This window comes from Tauraco erythrolophus, chromosome 1 (genome assembly GCF_009769465.1).
Source record: "Tauraco erythrolophus isolate bTauEry1 chromosome 1, bTauEry1.pri, whole genome shotgun sequence".
Lineage (NCBI taxonomy): Eukaryota > Metazoa > Chordata > Aves > Musophagiformes > Musophagidae > Tauraco > Tauraco erythrolophus.
In genome coordinates, this window is record NC_141465.1 from 5,371,007 (window position 1) to 5,391,833 (window position 20,827).

General features: G+C 51.3%; 1 protein-coding gene across 1 annotated transcript; it reads right to left on the reverse strand.

Moving 5' to 3' along the window:
- Window positions 1-1,697: 1,697 nt before the first annotated feature.
- Window positions 1,698-19,113, reverse strand: FSTL1 (follistatin like 1). The gene is made up of 10 exons (XM_086622733.1): window positions 19,099-19,113; window positions 15,731-15,835; window positions 14,363-14,492; window positions 12,765-12,797; window positions 11,065-11,195; window positions 8,136-8,254; window positions 6,337-6,449; window positions 3,802-3,912; window positions 1,991-2,088; window positions 1,698-1,742 (listed from the first exon to the last, which is right to left on the reverse strand). Exons 1-10 carry the CDS (start codon window positions 19,111-19,113, stop codon window positions 1,698-1,700), a joined length of 900 nt encoding a protein of 299 aa, XP_086478859.1.
- Window positions 19,114-20,827: the final 1,714 nt, after the last annotated feature.

Genomic DNA, 20,827 nt, shown 5'->3' on the forward strand with positions numbered 1-20,827 from the left:
GGACAGAAGTCCTGGTCATCTTCACTCAAGCAGAACATGCTTTTGCAGGTGCGAGTGGAGTTTCGTTTCAGTAAGCACTAGGGACTGCAAGACGCCTGGTGACAACTGCTGAAGTTGCTCACAAACAAGAAGATGGAAGTCACAAGCAGTCATCTCAACTTGGGGCAAGTGCAACTGCTTGGGATGCACAGCAGGGGCATGAAGGGAACGTGGAAACAGGATGGTCAGGTGTGTGAGAAGTGCGTTTGACAACTGCAGGAGAAAATCAGCTGGGCTTGAGGCTACAGAGGTGACTGTCAAGAAAACAGCTTTCATTTACATCCAGGACCAATGTTTTGAGGAACAGATCAGACAAAAATGATGCATGAAGGGATGTGAGGGTACTCAGAGATGGTCTGATCAGAGACGCTGTGAAATGTGTCAGTAATGAGGCTTTCGGCCCTGACTCCGAACCCAGACCTGGAATCAAATAATAATGCTGCTGCCTCACTCCAGAGGGAGACAGAAAGCCCAAGATGACGGCTAACAGCCCAGACTTCAATGTAGTTAAGCATTTTAAAATAGCCCACTAATGGGATTGCTTGGTCCCTCTGTCTCCAGGCTACTTGTCACTTCCCTCTGGCCAACTTAGAGAGGCCTAAGCACGGACTTTGAGCACACCGTTAATGGTAGCTAAGGGAGCAAGAGCTAGGGAGCTGCAGTGTCAATCCATGCCTGGTGAAACTAATTCCATCCAGCCCTGTCTCTTCTTCCCATGAGGGACATTGCTATCCCCAGGTGAGAAAGACCCTGTAGGGCAGGGCTCACGAGTTGCTTGTGGTGCTTGCGGTGATGGAGCGCAGCGCGATACGAACTGTGCACGGGCATTACAGCACTGTCAATAACAAAAACCCACCAGCTGGGTTTTCTTGAAAGATCTAGAGCTACAAAGCATATAAAAGCTGAATTACTAACATAAGGAAATAAAGTAATTTAAAAAAAAAAACACAAACAGAACAAAAGGGGGAGTCAGCATGTGAATGTGATAAGAAAAACTATATGATAGCACCTCTAAGGAGGGGGCAGGGAGAGTTAGAGTGAGATGAGGTCAAAAGGAACCGCATTGTGTTGGAGCCTACAATGTACTGGAGGAGCTGCTGGGGACAGTCCAGTGGAAAGCAAGGAGGAATGTGCTGGACTCACGCCAGCAGCATGGCACCACGACTTCCAGGTGTCACACCAGGCTGACCAGCTTTGAGGCGCTCGAATCAAAAGGAGAGGGTGAACAGGGCAAGGTCCTTGGCTAAGGATGCCCTGCAGCACATGTGCTCCGCCACGAAACTGTCGGGCCTGGATTTCTGCAGCCAAGGCTGTGCTGACAATTGTTATTGGTTGAAAACCCCCTTTTCTATCCAGCACTGACCTCCGTCCTTTCCCCAGATCCAGGGGAACAAGAAATCCCTGTAAGCTCTTGGGGGGAGCAGCTGTCTGCTCTGGGAACAAGGCCCCAGCAACGAAGCTCCCTGAACAGGTGGGCTCTGCTCCCCTTTCCCGGCCCCATTCTCTGTGTATTACAAAACAAATAACCCATCGCTATACAACGTAAATATCTGTGACTGGGCAACTGTAGCAGACACTTGTGCATACTGAGATCGGCACTGGAGGACAGGGCGGCATGTTGGGCCCATCCTCCCGGGCTCCTCCGGTGTGGAGGTCCCTTACATCTCCTTGGTGCTCATTCTCTTGGTCTTCTCAGCCGTCTCCTAGAGAAAGAGAGCACGAAAGTGAAGCTCTGCACTGACGCAGGAGCTGGCAGTGCCACAAAGCCTTTGGTCCATCCATGAGCATTATATCTCAAAGCCCCACACCTGTATTTGTCCCCACAGGCAACAGGGATCCCCCTTTACTCTGCTCCCCCTTCTACCAGAAGTCTCCAAGTGACAGAAGCAGAGGGAACCCCTTTAGCAACGAGAGACTTAGTGCAAATAGACCTTCCCAGCCTGCTGCTAACCTGGTGCTTCTGCAGTTCCTGAACATATCTAGCCAGCTCCTCCTCAGTCAAGTCTTGGTCAGGTCGCTGTCTACGAGCAGACACTTTCTCATTCTTCCCTGCAAACAAAAACAGAGTTCAGCATTATCATCAACGGGGGATGCAAGTTGTAGAGGCTGAACCACGTGGAACAAAAAGAGGCAGGTTGGCCACAGCACACCTCAAGCTTAGGAAGGCTCTGCTGGGGTAAAGTGTGGGATGGCTTCTTAGAAAGATAATGGGCCTTGTGGCTGCTCAGGACTCCAGAACCTAGGTATCCCGTCTGTCCCCATCTCTCCCTCCCATGTGATAAAAAAATAAAACCACAAGGAAGAAGCTAAATATTATTTAAAAGAAGCACCTATAATTATTTCAAACATCTTGGCCTCTTGTACAGAATAAACGGAAGCTCCGTGCTATCCAAGCACAATAACTGATGCCTAATGAAGAGGTAATTTCGCTCAGTGGAGATGAAACTTGCTGATGTATCTGATCTCATTCTGTGGTTTCATTATCCTTCTAACAATAGCCTCTAACCCCTCTGCTGCTCTGACATGGGCAGAAAGTCAAGGAATGGTCCCATTGCATGCTTCTGCCATGGATGCAGGGAACTAAGTAGGCAGCAAGACTGGGTTTTGCATCACAACTTTGCAAGTTGTTTCTGGGGAGGCAGCAAAAAGTCCCTCATTTGGTTGCTTAACCTCTGACACCTGCTCACAGCTCCTCTGGCAGCTCTACGAGTATTACAGTTATCTTTTCTGAGGTGAGTTCCTGCTGCCACAGCCAAGCCTAACTGAGGTGATCTCGAAGCCTCTGCTGCAGAAGGCCAGATAATCATGAAAGAAACTCTATACATACTCGTTGCTGTTCCCCTCTCTCCTACTCTGCCCAAGCTACTGGCTGTGGATCTGAACTAACATACTGCTGACAGCTCCCACACAGTGCTGGAAACAAAGGTCTGGTTTCTAGGGAAGAATGTCAGAAAAAAGCAGCGCAGTCCTGAGAGAGTGGACATGGCTCCTTGAAAAGGACAGATGCTTTTCCCAAGGCAGGGGAAAGCTGGCTTTCCACTGGCCCTGGACCATCTGTGAGAAGGCAAAATGGAGAGCTGTTGTTCACAACCCCACTACGACTTCTCACAACTGTAACATGGCTGTGAAAGTTTAAAAAGGGCCTTCTGGAGGAAGAACAGACAGACCAACAACTCTGCCTTACAATGAACACCACCTTCCTTCATCTCCATCACCATTATTTTCTTCTGTTTCTACAGTTTTGATGGCAAGAAGCTAAAGTGCTTCCTTGGCATTACTGGATGAAGCCTCCTATCTCCCCTCTGGAGCAAGACAGGACCCTGGCTCCTGTTTTATGGATACGGTGAATACGGACACAGTGAGGACACTGACACACATACGGGAAAGCTGACTTGCTCACACCTACACGTGTGGTTGCAGACAGTGACCTATTTGGTCTGTGCACGACCCAAGCCAGCTGGATGCAGAGTGGCTCTGGTCTGGAAGGTTTATTGCTGAATTTTCATGACTCCAAATCCAAACTACAAACCCCAGCAGCATTGGCCCCAACACACTTACACACTTCCTGACCTCCAGAACAGAACAAGCTTGGGTTTGGCCAACACGGAGCATGGGAGGGTGATGCAGAAGCCACCCATAGAGAAGCGGAGGAAAAGCTGGAGAGAGAAGAAATCTGGATAGCTGGTACCCTCAGAAAGATAGGGAGAAAAAATCCCTTGTGTACAAAACCAAACACAGTAATTGTCTGGAGAGCGTACGGACCCTCGCAGGTCATTGCAGTGCACACCCAGTTCCCACAGGCACAGACGCAGCGATTGCACTCCACCTCGGTCTCTGCTCCGTCCTCATAGGTTTCATCTTCCAGGGCACACTCTGGAGAGGTACAACACAAGGGCAGTGGTTATGAGATAGCAAGCAGACTAAAGACAACATACTTCGGAGATGACTTCAGAGAGAAGAGGTACAAAGTTTAGGAGGAGGCCATCCTTCCACTAACCACCACAAGTTTCACCATGACTAAAATATTCATGCTGAATTTGGTGTGTGAAATCAGCCAAAAAATAATTTGGGAAAGTCAAACACTTCATTTTCCTTCCTCAAAAGAACACATTTCAATTTCTCAGTTCCAAATGAAATTTCAATATTGGATTTGTTTGAATTTCCTAATCTGTTATACATAGAAGAGAACTCCCAAAGTGAAAGTTTTGGTTACACTGAAACAATTCCTCTTCCAAGCAGGGAGAAGATGAGGAAATGATTCGTGTGTTTGCTGTTGCCCCGAAAGGGAAGGAAAAAATGACTTCTCATTTCAGCTCGCATTTCTTCTCAAAGCCCTATTATATGTTTAAGTCAGGGCCCTCAAAGCATCCAAGGGCCCGGATGGTGTTAAGTGAAAACCAGCTGATCGTGTTTTCCAGGGGAGGTGCAGCATCCCTAGCTTCCCACTGAAACAGGCAACAAATGGTTCAACCTAATATTCCCTAAGAAGCACAGCCTCTGTCTGCTCCTCGGTGCCACTGCAGTGGGATGAAAATCCAGCACCTCTGGACTGGCAGCCCCTGAGGAGACAATTCAATGAATGGCTTGGCAGGCCTGATCAGCAGAACATGAAGCTGCTTCCACATGAACTGCAGCACTAAGCAGGATTTGGAAGGACAGCAAACTTTGAGATGTTCATCAGGGAGGGCTCCGTGTGAAAGGCAGAGCATAGCAGGACTTTGGTCTGGTCTGACTGTCATGGTTTGATGTGGCGGGGGGTGGGGGTTCTGGTGGCAGGAGAGGGGCTTTGCTCCCTGTGACCTCCCTGGTTTTGGAACCGGGTTAGACCTGGTTCTGGCCACCAGATCCGACTGCCATCCCCCTCGGGGTTGAGCCAATCAGCGCCTCTGCGAATTGCCCTATTTAAGTCGGGACAAAGGAATCAGAAAAGGTGCTTTGCCCAGGAGTGAGGAGAGAAGGGAGGAGGGCACTGCCCCCGCTCCCTGGCTCCCGGCCGGGCAGCTGCCTGAATCAGGCCGGCGCCGCCTACTGAGGATGGTGGCGGCGGAGCCAGCTGGCGAACTTGGGGAGCGCCCCACTCCCAGGGTGCCCACTGGGCTGAGTTCACCCAGAGAGGACTGAGATCTGAGAGAAACGGCCGCATCGACAGCAGGTCAGTGAGGATGGAGCGGGAGGAGGTGCCGGAGCTAAGTCTCCCCCTGCAGCTGGTGGTGAGACAGCAGGCGGCCCCCCTGCAACCAGGACGGCCTCGGTGGAGTAGAGACCCACTCACAGCCCGTGGAGAGGAGATGCCTGAGCCTGAGGATGGTCACGCTGGGACGCACGACAAGGCAGAGAGGCATCTGGAGTCTGCGTGACGAGTGTAGCTGGAGCGAGTGGCTACAACTCCCTAAGTATCCGAGACTGTGGTAAAGCCCACACCGGAGCAATCTGTGGGGAAGGATTGTTTCCTGTGGGCTGGACTCACGCTGGAGAAGTTTGTGGATTTTTCCTCGTGAGTAGGGGATCCATTGGAGCAGGGGAAAAAGGTGTAAGGACTCCTTCTCCTTTAAGAAAGAAGCAGCAGTAACAGCACGGAATGAACTGACCTGCACCCCCCTAGTCCCTGCCCCCTGCGCCGCTGGGGGGAGGAGGTAGAGCCGGGAGGAAAAGGAAAAGGGGGGGGGGCGGCGGCGGGAAGGAAGGTGTTGGTTTTAAGATCTGGCTTTGTTTCTTTTTATCCTCTCATGTAACCGGTTTTGTTTCCCTTTGTCCTTTTAAGTAACCATCAATAAATTGTTTTGCTTTTAAGAAAGCCCAGTCTGTTTTGCCCGGGACCATGGTTGGTGGGTGCTCCCTCTGTTCTTGTCTCGACCCTCAGTCCCTTTATTATATTTTTTTCCTCTCCATTTTACTGGAGAAGGAGAGACTGTGTGAGTTTTAGTTGGTGGATCAGCCTAAAACCATGACACTGACTTTCCTAAGTTATGCAGACGTGAACTCCTCACATGATTTATCTCCGCACTGTTAAGTACACATCTTAACCTTCCGAGCACACCATATCCATTGGACCTACACTCTGGCTTCTAAAATCAAAACCTTTTTCATCATGAGAGCTGTGGGAGCTCTAGGACAGAAAGAGTAGCACTTTCAACAACGCAGGGACAAGGGGTGCTGTCGGATGGGGGGTCGGTGTATATCAACATTATCTCTGGGTGAGGAGTTACAGCATCTGATGTCCGGCCCAAAGCTGGTGTCTTTTCTTTCCTCCCTTCCCAGGACCCCTCTGGTTCCCCAATATAAGTGAGGAGTTCTTACTTTTCTCTGGTGGGTTGAAGGATGGGCTGAGGCACTTGAGAAATTCATTGAAGCTGAGCTTCCAGTCAGCATTTTCATCTGACAGCTCAATGAGGGCATCTACGCAGAGTCCCCTGAAAGGAAACACAGAGGCATGTTCTGCACAGGGTTGCACCAGGCAGGTCCCTGCTCTACTGGCTTCAGAGCACAGAGGAGTAAAACCAGTACTAACTAGGAAGGCTCCGAGATGCCTGGCAGAAGTGGCTTCTCTAAGGAAACTTCACTGCATACAGACCAAAGAAAACCAGACATAGAATCATAGAATCATAGGATGGTTAGGGCTGGAAGGGACCTTCAAAGGTCATCTAGTCCAACACCCCTGCAAGGAACAGGGATATCTCCAACTAGATCAGGTTGCTCAGGGCCTCATCCAACTGGGCCTTGAACGTCTCCAGGGATGGAGCATCCACCACCTCTCTGGGCAACCTGTTCCAGTGTTCTACAACTCTCATGGTAAAAAATTTTTTCCTAATATCCAACCTGAATCTACCTCCCTCTATTTTAAAACCATTACCCCTTGTCCTATCACAACAGGCCCTCCTGAACAGCCTCTCCCCATCTTTCTTGTAGGCCCCCTTGAGGTACTGGAAGACCACTATAAGGTCACCCCGGAGCCTCCTCTTCTCCAGGCTGAACAGCCCCAACTCTTTCAGCCTGTCCTCATAGGAAAGGTGCTCCAGCCCTCTTATCATCTTCGTGGCACTCCTCTGGACCCTCTCCAACTGGTCCATGTCCTTCTTATGTTGGGGACTCCAGAACTGGACGCAATACTCCAGGTGAGGTCTCACGAGGGCAGAGTAGAGGGGGAGAATCACCTCCCTCGACCTGCTGCCCACGCTCCTCTTGATGCAGCCCAGGACGCGGTTGGCCTTCTGGGCCGCAAGAGCACATTGCCGGCTCATATTGAGCTTCTTGTCCACCAGTACTCCCAAGTCCTCTCCTCAGGGCTGCTCTCGATCCATTCTCCGCCCAGTCTGTATTTGTGCCTGGGATTGCCACGACACAGATGTAGGACCTTGCACTTGGCCTGGTTGAACTTCATGAGGCTGGCATGGGCCCACCTCTCCAGCCTGTCGAGGTCCCTCTGGATGGCATCCCTCCCTTCCAACGTGTCGACGGCACCACACAGCTTGGTGTCATCGGCGAACTTAAACATGAAACACTCCCTTGGCTGGCGAAGGTCTGGGAAGCGAGGAGATACTCTGAACAGCAGGAATAGGACCCTGTTGACATTTACACGCTGTCACACAAGTACAGATGGAAGCACAAGCAGCCTGTTCTCCTCATTGCTTCACACACAGTGGCACACACACGGAAAAAGGGAAACTTCTCAAAAACTACATTTTCAGACGGTGCTTGCACCAGCTCTAACTGCAGGGTGCCCATGAGCTGTCATTTCCCACCATCTTCCTTGCACTGGATCTAGTTACCAGGCAAAAAGTGAGTAAAGTCCACTGGAAAGCTGATTTGTTAGGAAATAAAAAAGATAACACATTTTCTGCCACCCAACTCACCTTCTGGCTGCATACCTACTAGATTTAAGGCAAAAGGGAGATGGAGTACATGCCTAACGTGAAGGGTAGGGGTGGGACTGCTCCTTTTGGTGGCATTCACACGTAATTAAGTGAGAAGCCGCTTCACACATAGTTACCTTTGTTAGTGCAAACCCTAACTGATATTTTCTGTGAATCTATTTTAATGTCCCCTTCTACCACATCTGCCTCCCTGGCCCTCCTTCTGGCATCCCATCCACTGCCCACCTGAGCAGCTTGTTGGTCTCCTGGTCCATGTAGGTGGTGATGTTGACAGCAGTCTCATTCTGCTCCACAAATTTCAGGAATTCAGTGGAGTCCAAGCGAGAATCGCCATCGTCAAAGCTCTGCAGGGAAAGATGGGAAGATGTGAGGGGGTCTGATTTATCAGTTCAGGGTACCCCTCTTCCTTCTCCCTCTCTCATACGTACTCAGCATTTTTGAAGCTTTAGTGAAACGGGTTACATCATCCCTGTTTTGCACAAAGAACAGAGGCTCGGAGAAAAGCAGGAACATATCCATACTAGCACCAGAACTGGGAGACACCTTGTGCTCACCAATAAGATACACCGCCTCTCATTCGCCTCCCGCTGCTTTATTTATGGCTCTGACCCCGTTTCTTCTCTTTGTTGCAGCCATCTCTTAGCCTTCTTATATCCCTCCTGCCTTAAAGCAGACCAGTTGCATCCAAGGAGGCATCAGCTTTCCAATACGTGTAAATCCAAAGCTGTGCCTGGACTCTTGACAGTGACAAAAGGGAAAATCACAGGAAGCAATTTTCCGCTGATCTCAAAGAAGGAACAATTTAATGCAACGGCGCAACGCCTCGCCACCAACTTCTTAAGGTCCTGGCAGGACTCCTGGCACTGAAGAGCAGGATTTTGAGCCCCAACATCCTAGCTATACTCCCAAAGAAGTAACTGCATTTTGCCTTCCTGCGTGGAGATGTCATATCACAGCGCTGGGCACTCGGCAGGAACTGCTGGGCCCCCTCGGAGACAGCTGCACTGCAGTGAGGGGAAAACGAATTCTGGAGACAGACTGCTGCTGGCTAATTTCTGCTGTGACTGGGGGCAGGTCACCGTGCCTCCTCGTGCAGTGCTTCCAGGAATGCTCAGAGACACTGCCTGCTGCTACCTCAGTGGGGTTCAGGAGAAGCCTGCAGGGCTAAGGAAAATTACTCTGCCTGCTGTAGCCCTGTATAACTGCTCCACTAATGTGTTTCAATTTCTGCTGGACTTTGGAGAAGTCCAAAGTCCCCTACTCTCCCCCTACTTCTTGTGAAAGGAGCCACAGTTCTCTTAATGACCCAAACTCTAGTTTTCTTGCCTTTCCACGCTATGGTCTGCATTTACGTCTTCCCCCAGACACCCTCCAAAGCAGAGCAGCTTCCCACTATTGGCCTCACTCCTTTTGAAATAATGTCCTTCAAGGTCATGGCCTGCCTGACAAACAACCCCACATCCCAGCGATCCACACAAGTCAGTCCTCCAGGAGGTAAACAGCTTAATGCCACATCTACAAACCTCTCCATCAAGGAGAAAAGCAAAAAGCTTCATGACATCTTTGTCTCCAGTGCTTATTACCTGCAGGGCAGGAAGCAGGCCCTTTGCAGGGTGGGTATGTGGAGTCCCAGGGCTGAGCATGGCAGAATTCCTCTAGCAAAAACAGACCCTCTTTGGTGAAACAAATTTGAGTATGTTTGAACCCATTTAGTTTGCTTTGCTTGGATTTGTCCCAAGCTGTTCCAAGCTCTGAATTCTGCCTTGAAAGTATTTCAAAGCTTTAAGGGTTGCTGATACAGTGAATTACCACCTGACGGAGAAGGAAATTCTCACTTTGGCCCGAGAAAAGGTATGGCTTTTGTAATGGAACCTTTCACCTACTTGTATCTGGGCTCAGTCCTCCAGAAAAAGGGGGACAACAAAGAGAACATGAGGCTGGCTGCCTCTGAGCTGCAGCCATGGGATTTCCCCAGCACCCCGAGAGGCGTGGGGCCAGCGGGGGTGACCGGGTGTGCGGTGGCAATGGAGCGAGCCTGCGACTGGCTCATGCGTTTCAGCAAGCCTGTGGCCTGGGGAGAAGGGGGCTGGCAAGGGGGCTGGGAACAGCACGTTTGCAGGGGGAGGGACTGGGCAGCTCCACTCTGCAGGACGCTACCGCCTTCAGGTGCTGGCGGGGGTGCCCGAGACAGCGGGCCACAAGTGGGTTTCCACAGACGGAGCAGCATTAATGGCTACAAAGGCGAAAACGCTCTCTGGAGCGCGGGGATCAGCTCCTCAGGCTCACCAGAGGGTGCCATTGCCATGGCAAATTTCCTTGCAGCACTAACTCCTGTCAGGCATCATTAATCTCTTGCTGTCAACAGCTTATGATTTAAACACTCTCCGCCTTTCCCCACCTGCTCCTCCAGCTCCATGCTGAATGCTTTGAAGTCTTTATCCTGAACCCGGCTCGAGGCAGAGGGAAGCGGCAGTGCATGCGGCAGGAGCATGGGGGAAGCGTGTGATCTGCTGGTTACGAGGGGGTGGGGATGGGCTGAGGGACAGACTGACAGCCAGGAGGGGAGCGGAAGGGGATTATTGCAGGGCCCAAGACTCATGGATGGCTCCTCTCTCTGCAGAGCACCAGGGAACTGCCAGCTCTCGGCCACAGATGGACCATACTCTACAAGCAAATATTCCCCTCAAAGCCCTTCAGCGTCCCCTGTCCCCACTTCAACATGGCCTTAGGACTGTCTGGAATAAAGGCTCAGCAGCTCCTGCCCTGGCTCCCTGCTCCTTCTACCTCCATTTCCAGCACTTTCACCCCTTTACTCCTCTGGCTGTCTTTTGTCCCCTGAGATCAAGTTCTTCTCCACTACAGGTACACTTGGTCTGCCCTCCTCCATTTTCCCAGGGCAGGGCAGGTCCCCAGGGATGCTCGAGGCCTGGGCTCTCCAGGCCTGGGCTGTCACGTAGCTGTGTCCGTGGCTCTGTCAGCAGCTGCTGCAGGCAGCCCGTAACACATCCCACTGTAGGACATACCAGACCTCCCTCGCCCCCAGCTCAACAGGCCCATGGCACACTGGAGCCTCTTGGGTGGGGCATGGCAGCTGCTTGCAGCGACAGGGCAAGAAATATTCTCTGGCCTCTGAGGCAGGTGCTGCTCTACTTGCCTTGAAATACTTGTCCAGGACTTCGCTGTAGTTGCTACCCTTGGAAAACCAGCCGTCTGGGATAATCTCAGCTTCCAGCCACTGGATGACGCGGCGACGCAACTCATCTCTGTCTGACTGGTAGCAGACGACTGTCACGGGAGAAGGTGTAGCAGGAGAAAAAGCAAGGATGAGAGAAACGAAGTTGGCAGGGAGACCACAGAGAGACGACTGGAAACAAAAACCAGCCAGCCCTGGTGGCAGTCTGCGGGGCCCTTGGTCCTTGGAGATGCACCAGGGCCAGACCAAAGCAAAGGTGCCATGTGCTGTGGGTGACACCATGCGGCAAGGCCAGAAAACGACACTCCTCCCAAACCCCTTCTGCCTTCCCGTTCTGAAGCTGGTGAAAGAGCAACCCGGGGCTGACTCATCTCGGTGTGAACAGTCCCCAGATCCAGGGAGGAAACCAACTGAGTGTGTCCCCAGGCTTCCCGACGCCACGCAGGACAGGCTGTTAGCCCTCAAGTACCGAAACCTCAATCCTCTGCAAGGGTGAAGACTAAACTGAGCAAGCCTTTCCACCACGCTCTCCCCAGGACTTGAATTTCGGGGCATAGTATCTCAGGAGATTTGGTTTCTTCAGAGCCCTGACTTGCCCACTCTGATTGGAAACAAGAGGAGGTCAAGTTGGGCTTGTTTGCAGTGCTCTCCAGAGTCACAGGTTTCTCTAGGTGGGTATCACCTTGTGTGCTAATACCAAACTATATATTTTGAGGCAAAACTGAAAGCCTCGATCTTCTGGCTTCTGTAAGTTGTCACACCTGCCCAGAGGCCAATGGAGCCAGAAGGGGAATCAGTGTGCATTTGTGTCGCTCACACACACTAAGGATCTCCTTCTGAATCCAGTGACTACAATCACGACCGGACGGACCGTTTCTGCATGTTTAATTCTGAACTTCCTTGAAACTGCTTTGAGGTGGTGGCCATGCCCAGAACACGTTCCTTTCCGTTAAGTTTGTGCAAGGGTTTGCTCTTATGTCCTAGGAAGCTGAAGTTGACATTTATACAGCTGCAACACTTAGAGGCCATAGATGGAAAAGGGTCTCCTGATAAAGCGCAGGCTATGCGCTCCATAGTCTCTGTACACATGGCAATGCGTAAGGGGAGGAAACAGGCACAGGGAATCAAAGAGACTTGTTAGCTGATGGGAGAGGTGGTTCGGCTACACCTCCTGGCTCCCCAGACAATGCCCCATTCATTACGTAGTGCCACCTCTGCGCCCATCAGTTAATCACTCCTGAAGCAATGTCTCCTTTCAAAAGAGTGCTCTGACAGTTGGGGACAACAGCTCCACAGTTACTGCGTCTTAGATCCCCCACGAGCCATGCAAGAGAGTGTCTCTTCCCTCAGCCTGGGTGACGAACACAGCTTATGTCCCTAGGAGCAAAGTGGGTTTCTTTGCACCTTGCACATGCTCCAAGTCCCCGAGACGTCCCAGCACAGCGAAGAACCCAGGAGATGTATGAACTCTGAAAGGTCACCCCAGGAGGAAAGGGCTGAGCAATCGTATTTCAGCTGATTTACCAACTCAGACTGCGACAGCCAGTGCAGAGGTATCACTTCTACACAGAGCTGTTCAACTCCCTCAGCAGAACTTCCTCCCCACCTCTTTTTCCAAACACATACAGAGGCCCCAGCCATGCAAGGAGAGGGCTTCTCACCTGGACTTGCAGCTGGATTCTCAGACTTCTTCTCTGTTAATGGAAAGACAGAAGAGGATATTTCTGACACAACACGAAGCAATACAAATCTCTTCCCACCCTTGGTGCCACTTGGGCAAGAGCAGAGGAAGCTGGGAGCCTTGGAAACACAAGGGCCACATGTACGATTAAGGGACTGGAACATGTGTCACCGGAGGGGAGGCTGAGCATTGTTTAGCCTGAAGAAGAGAAGGCTTAGGTGTGATATCACCAATGTTTATGAATCTGATGGGAGGGAAAGAAGATTGAGCCAGACTCTTCTCCGTAGTGTCCACTGACAGGGCAAGAGGCACATGTTTAAACACAGGAAATTCCATCTGAACATAAGGAAACACTTTTTTACATTTTTTTTTTCTGGTTAAACATTGGAACAGGATGGCCAGAGGTCATGGAGTCTCCATCCTTGGAGGTACTCAAAACCCTGGCCTAGACACATTTCTGGGTAACCCACACCAAGTGACCCTGCTTGAGCAGGGAGGCTGGACTAGATGATCTCAGGAGAGGAGCTCCCTTCCTACCTCAATGATCCTGTGGTTCTGAGTTACTTCCTAGCAACAGGCTACACATGGTTCTGGCATGGGTTTCACTCAAGCAGCAAATGAGGTCAGGCAGTTTGGCCTGTGCTACTCTTCCCTTGTCACTTTTTCACTCTTAGAACAGGTCTTTTCACAGAGGTTCCTCTCATTCAGGAGAGATGGGCACGTGCAAGGCTGGGAGCCAAGGTGTGGGGGTGAGTTAAACAGCCCCACCATGGAGGCAAAATTCTTGCTCCTAAAGCTCTTGAGGTCTCTCATGAACTTGGATGGCAGTACAGGCTTTGGGGGTTTATCCTGAGACTCTGAACTTTCCTCAGCAGGTAGACTGAGAGACCTGCCTGGCTGAACACACGAGCTCAGAGAGAGGCAGGCAGGAGGAAGAAGCTGCCCTGCTCTCCTGAATGCCCCTCTCCCACCAACCCAGGGAGACAACAGCTCCAAGATCCCACCACAGCCAAGGTGTCAGGGCCCCGAGCGCACTAATGAGGGCCTTACTGGCCCTGCCAACCTCACCTAGGGCCTCCACCCACACTCTCTATCCACGAGCCCATTTCAGCTGACGCCTGGGCCCTTAGTCCTTGCCTGGGATTATGCTGTAGGTATGCCTGTCTCCAGCTCTGTTGCAACCATTCCTGTATTTGCCATAGACCCTGTTGATCTAGGCCCTGACCTGGTGACTGTCTTCCCACCTGTATCTCAGATTGCTATAGACTGCATCACTGTGGACTTGTCTGGCAATCACAGGCCTGTGCCTGATCCTGGTTACCATCACTGGACCTGATCCTGATTTGATTTCATGGCTTGATTTCAGGCCTACTTCATCACCACAAACTTGCCTGGTGATCTGGACTCTTGGTTGAACCTGGCTACTGTTCCCAGGCTTGCCCTGTTAGCCTGCCTAGCAACTGTGGAACAAGGTCCTGGTCGGCAAGACCACTGCCTCACCTTGTTATCACGCTTGGCTCCCAGCTCTCCCTCCCTTAGAGGGCAGCCAGCCCTCATCACTCCACGGTACAGGGTTACCTTTACAGTGGCCATCGTAATCCACCTGGATCTTGGAGCCAGTGAGGCAGGCATCACGGTGCAGCTCACAGTGGTTCAGGTACGTCTTGCCATTGCTACCGCACACAGGCCTCTTGTGAGGTTTGCATTTCTGTGAGAGAGCCAGAGTAGACAGAATTTTACCTGCTTCTTTGGGACAGCTAGAGGGAAGCAGATGAGCCTCAGCATCAGCCCAGCTCAGCAGAAGCTCTTGGAACAGCTCCCTTGGCCCAAAAGGTATTTGGAGCAGGCTGAATCCACCCATCACCATCTCAGAAAAACCTGCACAGAGAAGTCTGTGGGTGTGGGTTCGAAGGCCTCCATCACCACGACCACCACCATGACAGGAGCCTTCCTGAAAGCACAGCCCAGCAGAGAAATCAGTGCCGAGCATAAATACTGAGCATAATCCTGCAACTGCTGCTCTGTGTGCCACGGACGTGCCTGCCCAGTGGTGTTTCTATGAATCTCTTCTGTGCACCTCAGCTGTTACATCTCTTTGTAGAGTCTGCTCCACCTTTCTGCAACCGAATGTAGAATAAACCATCAGCCACAAGCAAACAGCAGAGCCTACAGCAGAGGGAGAGTTCACCAGTGCCACTGTTGAGGCACTGGGCTTCTTTCTCGTGTCCTGCTCAGTCTGCCCAAGCCTACCCAAAGTGACAGAGTCTCTTTGTGAGAGAGGGTGTTTCACTCTCCAGTGCCCAGGCTGGCCGCGTCACAGCTGCAGGCTCTGAGGGAAGTGGGAACAAAGAGCCACATGCCCATTTCCAGGAGCCAGGTAGGAAGGGTTTGAAAGCACGGGGCAGAGCAGAGTAGGGAGGCACTGTCTCTCTATGGCTGGGAAAGGCTCTTCTAATCATCTCTGGCTCCCTGCTGGATGAAGATATTCGTCCTCACAGCACTCTATCACAATTATTTCCATTTCACAAAAGCTAATTTTTAGTAGGGTGCTTGTAACCTCCAGAAATGAGACGCCAGTGAGGGCAGGCTGCCTCGGAGCTTGCAGACTACTCCTTATAGTGTCCTCCAAAGCCAGCTGCATACCAATACCCTACTGGGCTATCCCAACAAAAGACCTCCAGCCAAGTCTCCTGTGCCTGTAAAGACCCTAGGCAGTTGTGCACGTAGCACAGCTGAAAGTCCCAGCCAATATCCACCCTACAGGGCTCTTTCCCCACACAGCACTGGGAAAGGCCCTGCTGTTTGAAGAGCCACTGTGAATTTGCAGCTGCTCCAAAAGAGCCGTAGCCTCATCCCATCACGGTCTCCTTCCAGTGACCGAAACCCAGCCGGGGGATGGTGATGGTGACACCTGTCCCCGATGCAGAAGCTGTGCTGCTCCCCTACCTCAATGCAGAGGCAGGTTGGCTCTCCCTTCTCGGTCACTGCACACTCCCGCCCAGCTCCACAGAAAACATTGGCACAGATCTTGGATTTGCTCCTTGGCTCTTCCTGCAAGATACAAAGTAAGAGACATAAAATACATCAAGTTACCCAAAACAGCAGCAACCCAGCTTTAAAAAAATAACACATTTAACTTCTAGACCAGACTGAAGAGCACCAAGGTGGTAAAGCATGTACCACAGAACAAGAGAGACATGACTGCGATAGGTGGGACAGCTCGGACAATAACCAGGAGCAGACACAAGAGCCACGGCTACAGCCTCAGCAAGAGAGGGCTTCCTTGAGGTCATTCCCGGAAAATCACCTAGGAGAACTGAAGCGAATATAAGCAAGAGAAAATCTAGCACGAATGGCCAGAATAATTTTCTCGTGTCAAGGAATGCCATCTTCAAAATTTTTTTCCATGGAGGGGCTTTGCTTGAGACGTTTAAGAAGGTGAGCACAATCCTGGAGAAAGGTGTGATACCAAACAGGCAGAAGAAATCACCATCAGGTACCAGATAATGCCCGTCACAAAAAAACTTCACAGAACTACATGACCCAGTATCTTTCCTCCACTGGTCAAGATTAAACACTGCAGAGCAAGAAACACTGTCACAGGTAATTACACAGTAACCTCCTCACAGAGAAAAGTTCTTCCTGGTCCCTGGCAGCCAGCGGTTGATTTATGCCCTGCAGCACGATTTACATGCTTTATAGTTTTCTCCTAGCCCAAGCCATCCCAAGTATTCTTGTTGTTCACGTAACTGTCAAATCCTTTTTTATTGCGTCCCACTGCATTCCCAAACTGGTGACACCTAGCAGGGAAGATTTCCACAGGTTAATCATGTTTTCAATCAAACCACCATTTACTTTTATCAGTTTAATGCTTTTTTTTTTTTTTCCTTAGACTTTTAAAAGAGAAGAGGGTTCCAGGGGTTCAGACTTTGGAGACTCTGGTTTAATTCCCTGCTTTGTTATTAATTTCCTCTGTGACTCTCATTTCATCCAATATTTTCCACCTGTTCATTAAGTACCTGGTTCAGGCTTGCCAACTGGCTTCCTCAACAGTTTTGTACCAGAGACAGAAGATTGAGGAATGTAAAATAATCAGTGAGACAGGTCAATCTCATCTGCTGTGATTCTTCTCTCTAATACACACCAAGTTTTTTCTTACCTTTCCATCTTAGTATTATTCTTAACCTCTGCTCATCTGTGGTATCTTTGTACCTCCATCATATACTTTTGAAGGCAAGTGATCAAAAAGGAGCAGAATTTGCCCAAGGAGCAAGCATTATTGATACATTTAATAACAAATGCTGATTGTATTTTTTTCTCCCATTGCTTCTTTATCCTAACTTTCTTTGTTTGTCTTGCTTTTAAACCACAATTTCACAGTGAGCTGTTGTCTTTACTGAACAGCCCACAGTGACAACTAAACCATTTTCTGAATGACCCTGCAGGATTCCCTCTCCAGGTTCACATGGCGACAAACACCTTTCCTACTTTCTGCAAATGTTCCTACCTCATTGCTTATCCTGTAAACCAAAAATATAGTGTTCAGACACACCAGTCTTAGCTCAGAAACATACACTGTCCCAGACTGCTCACCCTAAGAAGACAGTCTGTTATCTGCCCTCTACCCCTTTGTCTTCCTTTCACATATTGTTTCTGAGCTATGAAAAACTCTGCCCCTTCTGCTGCATCCACGTCTCCTTAGCTATCTTCTCGTGGAGGGCTGGGGTAAATGATTTAGGCGCTTCTGGGGTGGGAAGGAGCAACATGAGTGCTTCACCACACAAAGCAACCTCACACAACTTAGGGCAAGAAAGGAAGAACAACTCATTTTGCAAAAAGCACTAGGAAAACCCAAATTCTCCCAGGCTGGAGTCTGGCCAGGGCATTCCCACACCTACAACGCACTGTAGATATCTAAGGGCTGATGTATTTGAAGGGTTTCAAACAATGTGCCCACCCCTTCGTTTTGACAAAGACCATGAAAAAAACAGCTAGACACAGGTTTGAACCAGGGTCTGTGATCCTGGCAATAGATGGCCGTAGTCTGGCTCTCCTCACCCATGGCCAGCTAGGACTGCCAGCAGCAAGCTCCTGGCCGTGCCAACCGATGCCAAATCTGGCTCTTGCCTCCTGGCCTGAGACTTATGGCACCGCTACAACCGCAGCTGGCCTTGGCAGGTGTCCACAGGGACCGACTCGCATTGCAAGACTCCTCTTCCCTCGCCACCTCACTGGAAACCAGGACAACGACGTGGCTGTCCTGGCCACAGCTCCCTCCCCTGTAGTGCCAGAGCCCAGGAGCCATCCCACAGCTCTCCCAACTGGGATCCGGGGCGGGGACGCTGGCAGGGTGACACCACTAGAACAGCCTCTGAGGACAACCTGCCTCCTGCCAGGCTAGAGAGCCATGCTAGTCTGATTTTTCTTATTAATCAAAGCAAGATGGTTGGTGGTTGCTTCTTTGTTGTTGTTCGAAGCTGTCCTAGGCTGGCAGTGGGTCGGAGCTGGCTGCCACATCCCGGCACGGCTGTCTCCACCCTCAGGCTTTGCCAGAGCAAGAAAGGAATCAAGCTGCTCGGCCTGCCTGCCCTCTTGCACAGGGTTCTCAGACACAGCTTGCTCATCCTCCCTCCCAGCAGCAGCAGCCATGGCAGGAGCTACCAGGCTGGGTGCTCGCTCCACCTTCAGTGAAAGCAGCTCTCGGTTTCCAATCCAGTTCCTTCAGCTCTCTGTGCCCCCACACCCTTGCAATGCTCACCCCACAAACCATACTTTCTCCATCTACAACCTGCCAACCATAGCCCCTTCTACACAAATGCTCCCCTCTCAAAATCCCCCGAGAACCTCACCCCCTTCCTTCACCAGACATCACCTCTCCTACCCTACATCTATCCCACCCTGCACCTACAACCTGACCCAGCGTAGCTGCTTTGCAGGCCGAGGTGGGTTCCTCTGCCAGATGCCAGCAGCTGCTGCTGCAGATCCTGCCTCCACCTCCTGCAAGAGCCACAGAACACTTCCTCTGCCAGCCTGCAGGCAGTTGAAGTCAGCAGTCACCACCGCGACCGCTTGGTATGGCCACATAGCTCTAAGGTGGTTCACAGCATACCACAGGATAGGAGCTCTCTCTGGTGGCTCCCGACCACCTTCCTGGCAAACGCCCCAGGGAGCATAACGGAGGTGCTGGTGGATGAACGGACGAGTATGGTGGGCATCTGCAAATGAGGCTTTATAATCTTCACTCCTGATTCTCTGGTGACCTCTCAGGTGCTACCAGCCAAACTAGTTTCTTATGACAGGTATTCTGATCTTACCTTGGACCTCATCATGCTTGCTCTTTATAAAGCTCCATCTGCTGGAGTCATGTAAGTAAGCAGGGATGGCAGCTGCCACTTCAGTATTAAATAGCTCATCCTCACACCTACCACATAAAAGCCGGAAAACATGAACTGCAAAGGTCCAAATGCAAGCTCACACACACAGAAAAAGACTCCACAGTGTTTCAATGTTATTTCCCTTAAATTAATTAATCCAGGATTTAGGGGCTGGAATCATGGTTTTTACACTGCTTCCTGCCTGTGAGCTGCCGTTGCCTTTTCTGTCACGGTGGGCTCAGGAAGCGTCACTCGTCCCTGTGCACAGTGCGCTTGGGCAGGCGGAAGGGAAAGAGCAGAGAGTCGTTATTAATGGCTGCATGGTGGCATTTTACACTACAAGCCATGACAAGGCAGTTCCCCTCTTCTGCCTCGGGTGAGATGCCCATTCGGGCAACGCTTTTAATTACTCCTCTGCTGCCCAGAGTGAAACGGGGAAGGTGTGAAAGCAGCGAGCACGAAGCCAAGGTAGGAGCGTCCGGACTCCGGAGCATCTGCCACAGCACAGGGACACTCTGGACTCTTCACCCCACAGCCTCCACGGGGGCACAATCTCCAAAGACATCTTTTTGGGCAAAGACCATGGAAAGAGTTGTTTGCCACAGCTCATGGGCCAGAAACTCAGGGCAGACGGGCAGCGCTGGCATCACGTACGCAGAGACCAGACCGTCTGCCGAATGGGGACGGGAACGCACGCAGCTTTTGGGGGGCTGGGAAGCGTAACCCCATGGATGAAGGGTTCTTGCAAGAAAAAGATCTGAACAGACAGTATGGCGAGCCACATGCACTGCTTCTGCCTCAGCTGTCGCTTCCTGGGGAGCAAGGAGGAAAAAGAGACATTTCCAAGGCACTCGCGGGTGAGAAAGCCAGCGGCAGCACTGCTGGTGAGGAATCACCATGGCAACCGGCAATGCAGGGCCTCAAGGTGGAGAGCTAAATTAGGCACCAGGAAGGGCTGTTTCTCATCTCCAGCAGCAATCGGCGTGGAGAAGCTGGACCCTCAACACAGCGTAAACACCGATGTCGGGAGTGCTTCCAAGCCCCTGCATGCGCCTGGCTGCCGGGGACCCAGTGTGGCTTGACGCGCCAAAACACGGTGCCATGTGCGGGTCTGCACGGGGTCCCAAGGTCCTGCGAGCTACTGCGCCTGCTCCGCGCTGGAGTGACTGCACGGAAACAGCGCGGTGTCTGCAGCAATCCATATGAGTGACCACATGCACGAAGGGAAAGAGGCACCATGGCTCCTTGGCTTTGCAAGGGAGCTGCTCCCTGCAGCTCTCCCTTGGCCGCTTCCTCCCCTGGTTCATGCTGAGCCACAACAGCCTGGTGTCACTCGGTGGCAACGGAGGCTTTCCCCAACCAGCCTGTGAAAGATGAAACCATTAAGAACCAGCTTCCACCCGCAGAGAAGAGCTGTGCAAACAGCTGCAGGTCCACGGTGCCCCACTGCCCGAAGGGAGCAGCAGGGACTTCTGCCATCATGCATCGGAAACGAGCCGGGAGACTGCCCCGCTGTGAAGTGGGGAGTTAACGCGCTTGAAAACAACCCCTCAGATCGCTTTTTGGCTTCCTGCACGTCTTTTCACACAAAATCTCCTCTTGGAGATCTCGAGAGTCTTTTTCTCAGCAGCCAATGCTGTGCTGGAGAACTACTATCCGCCATCCTGCG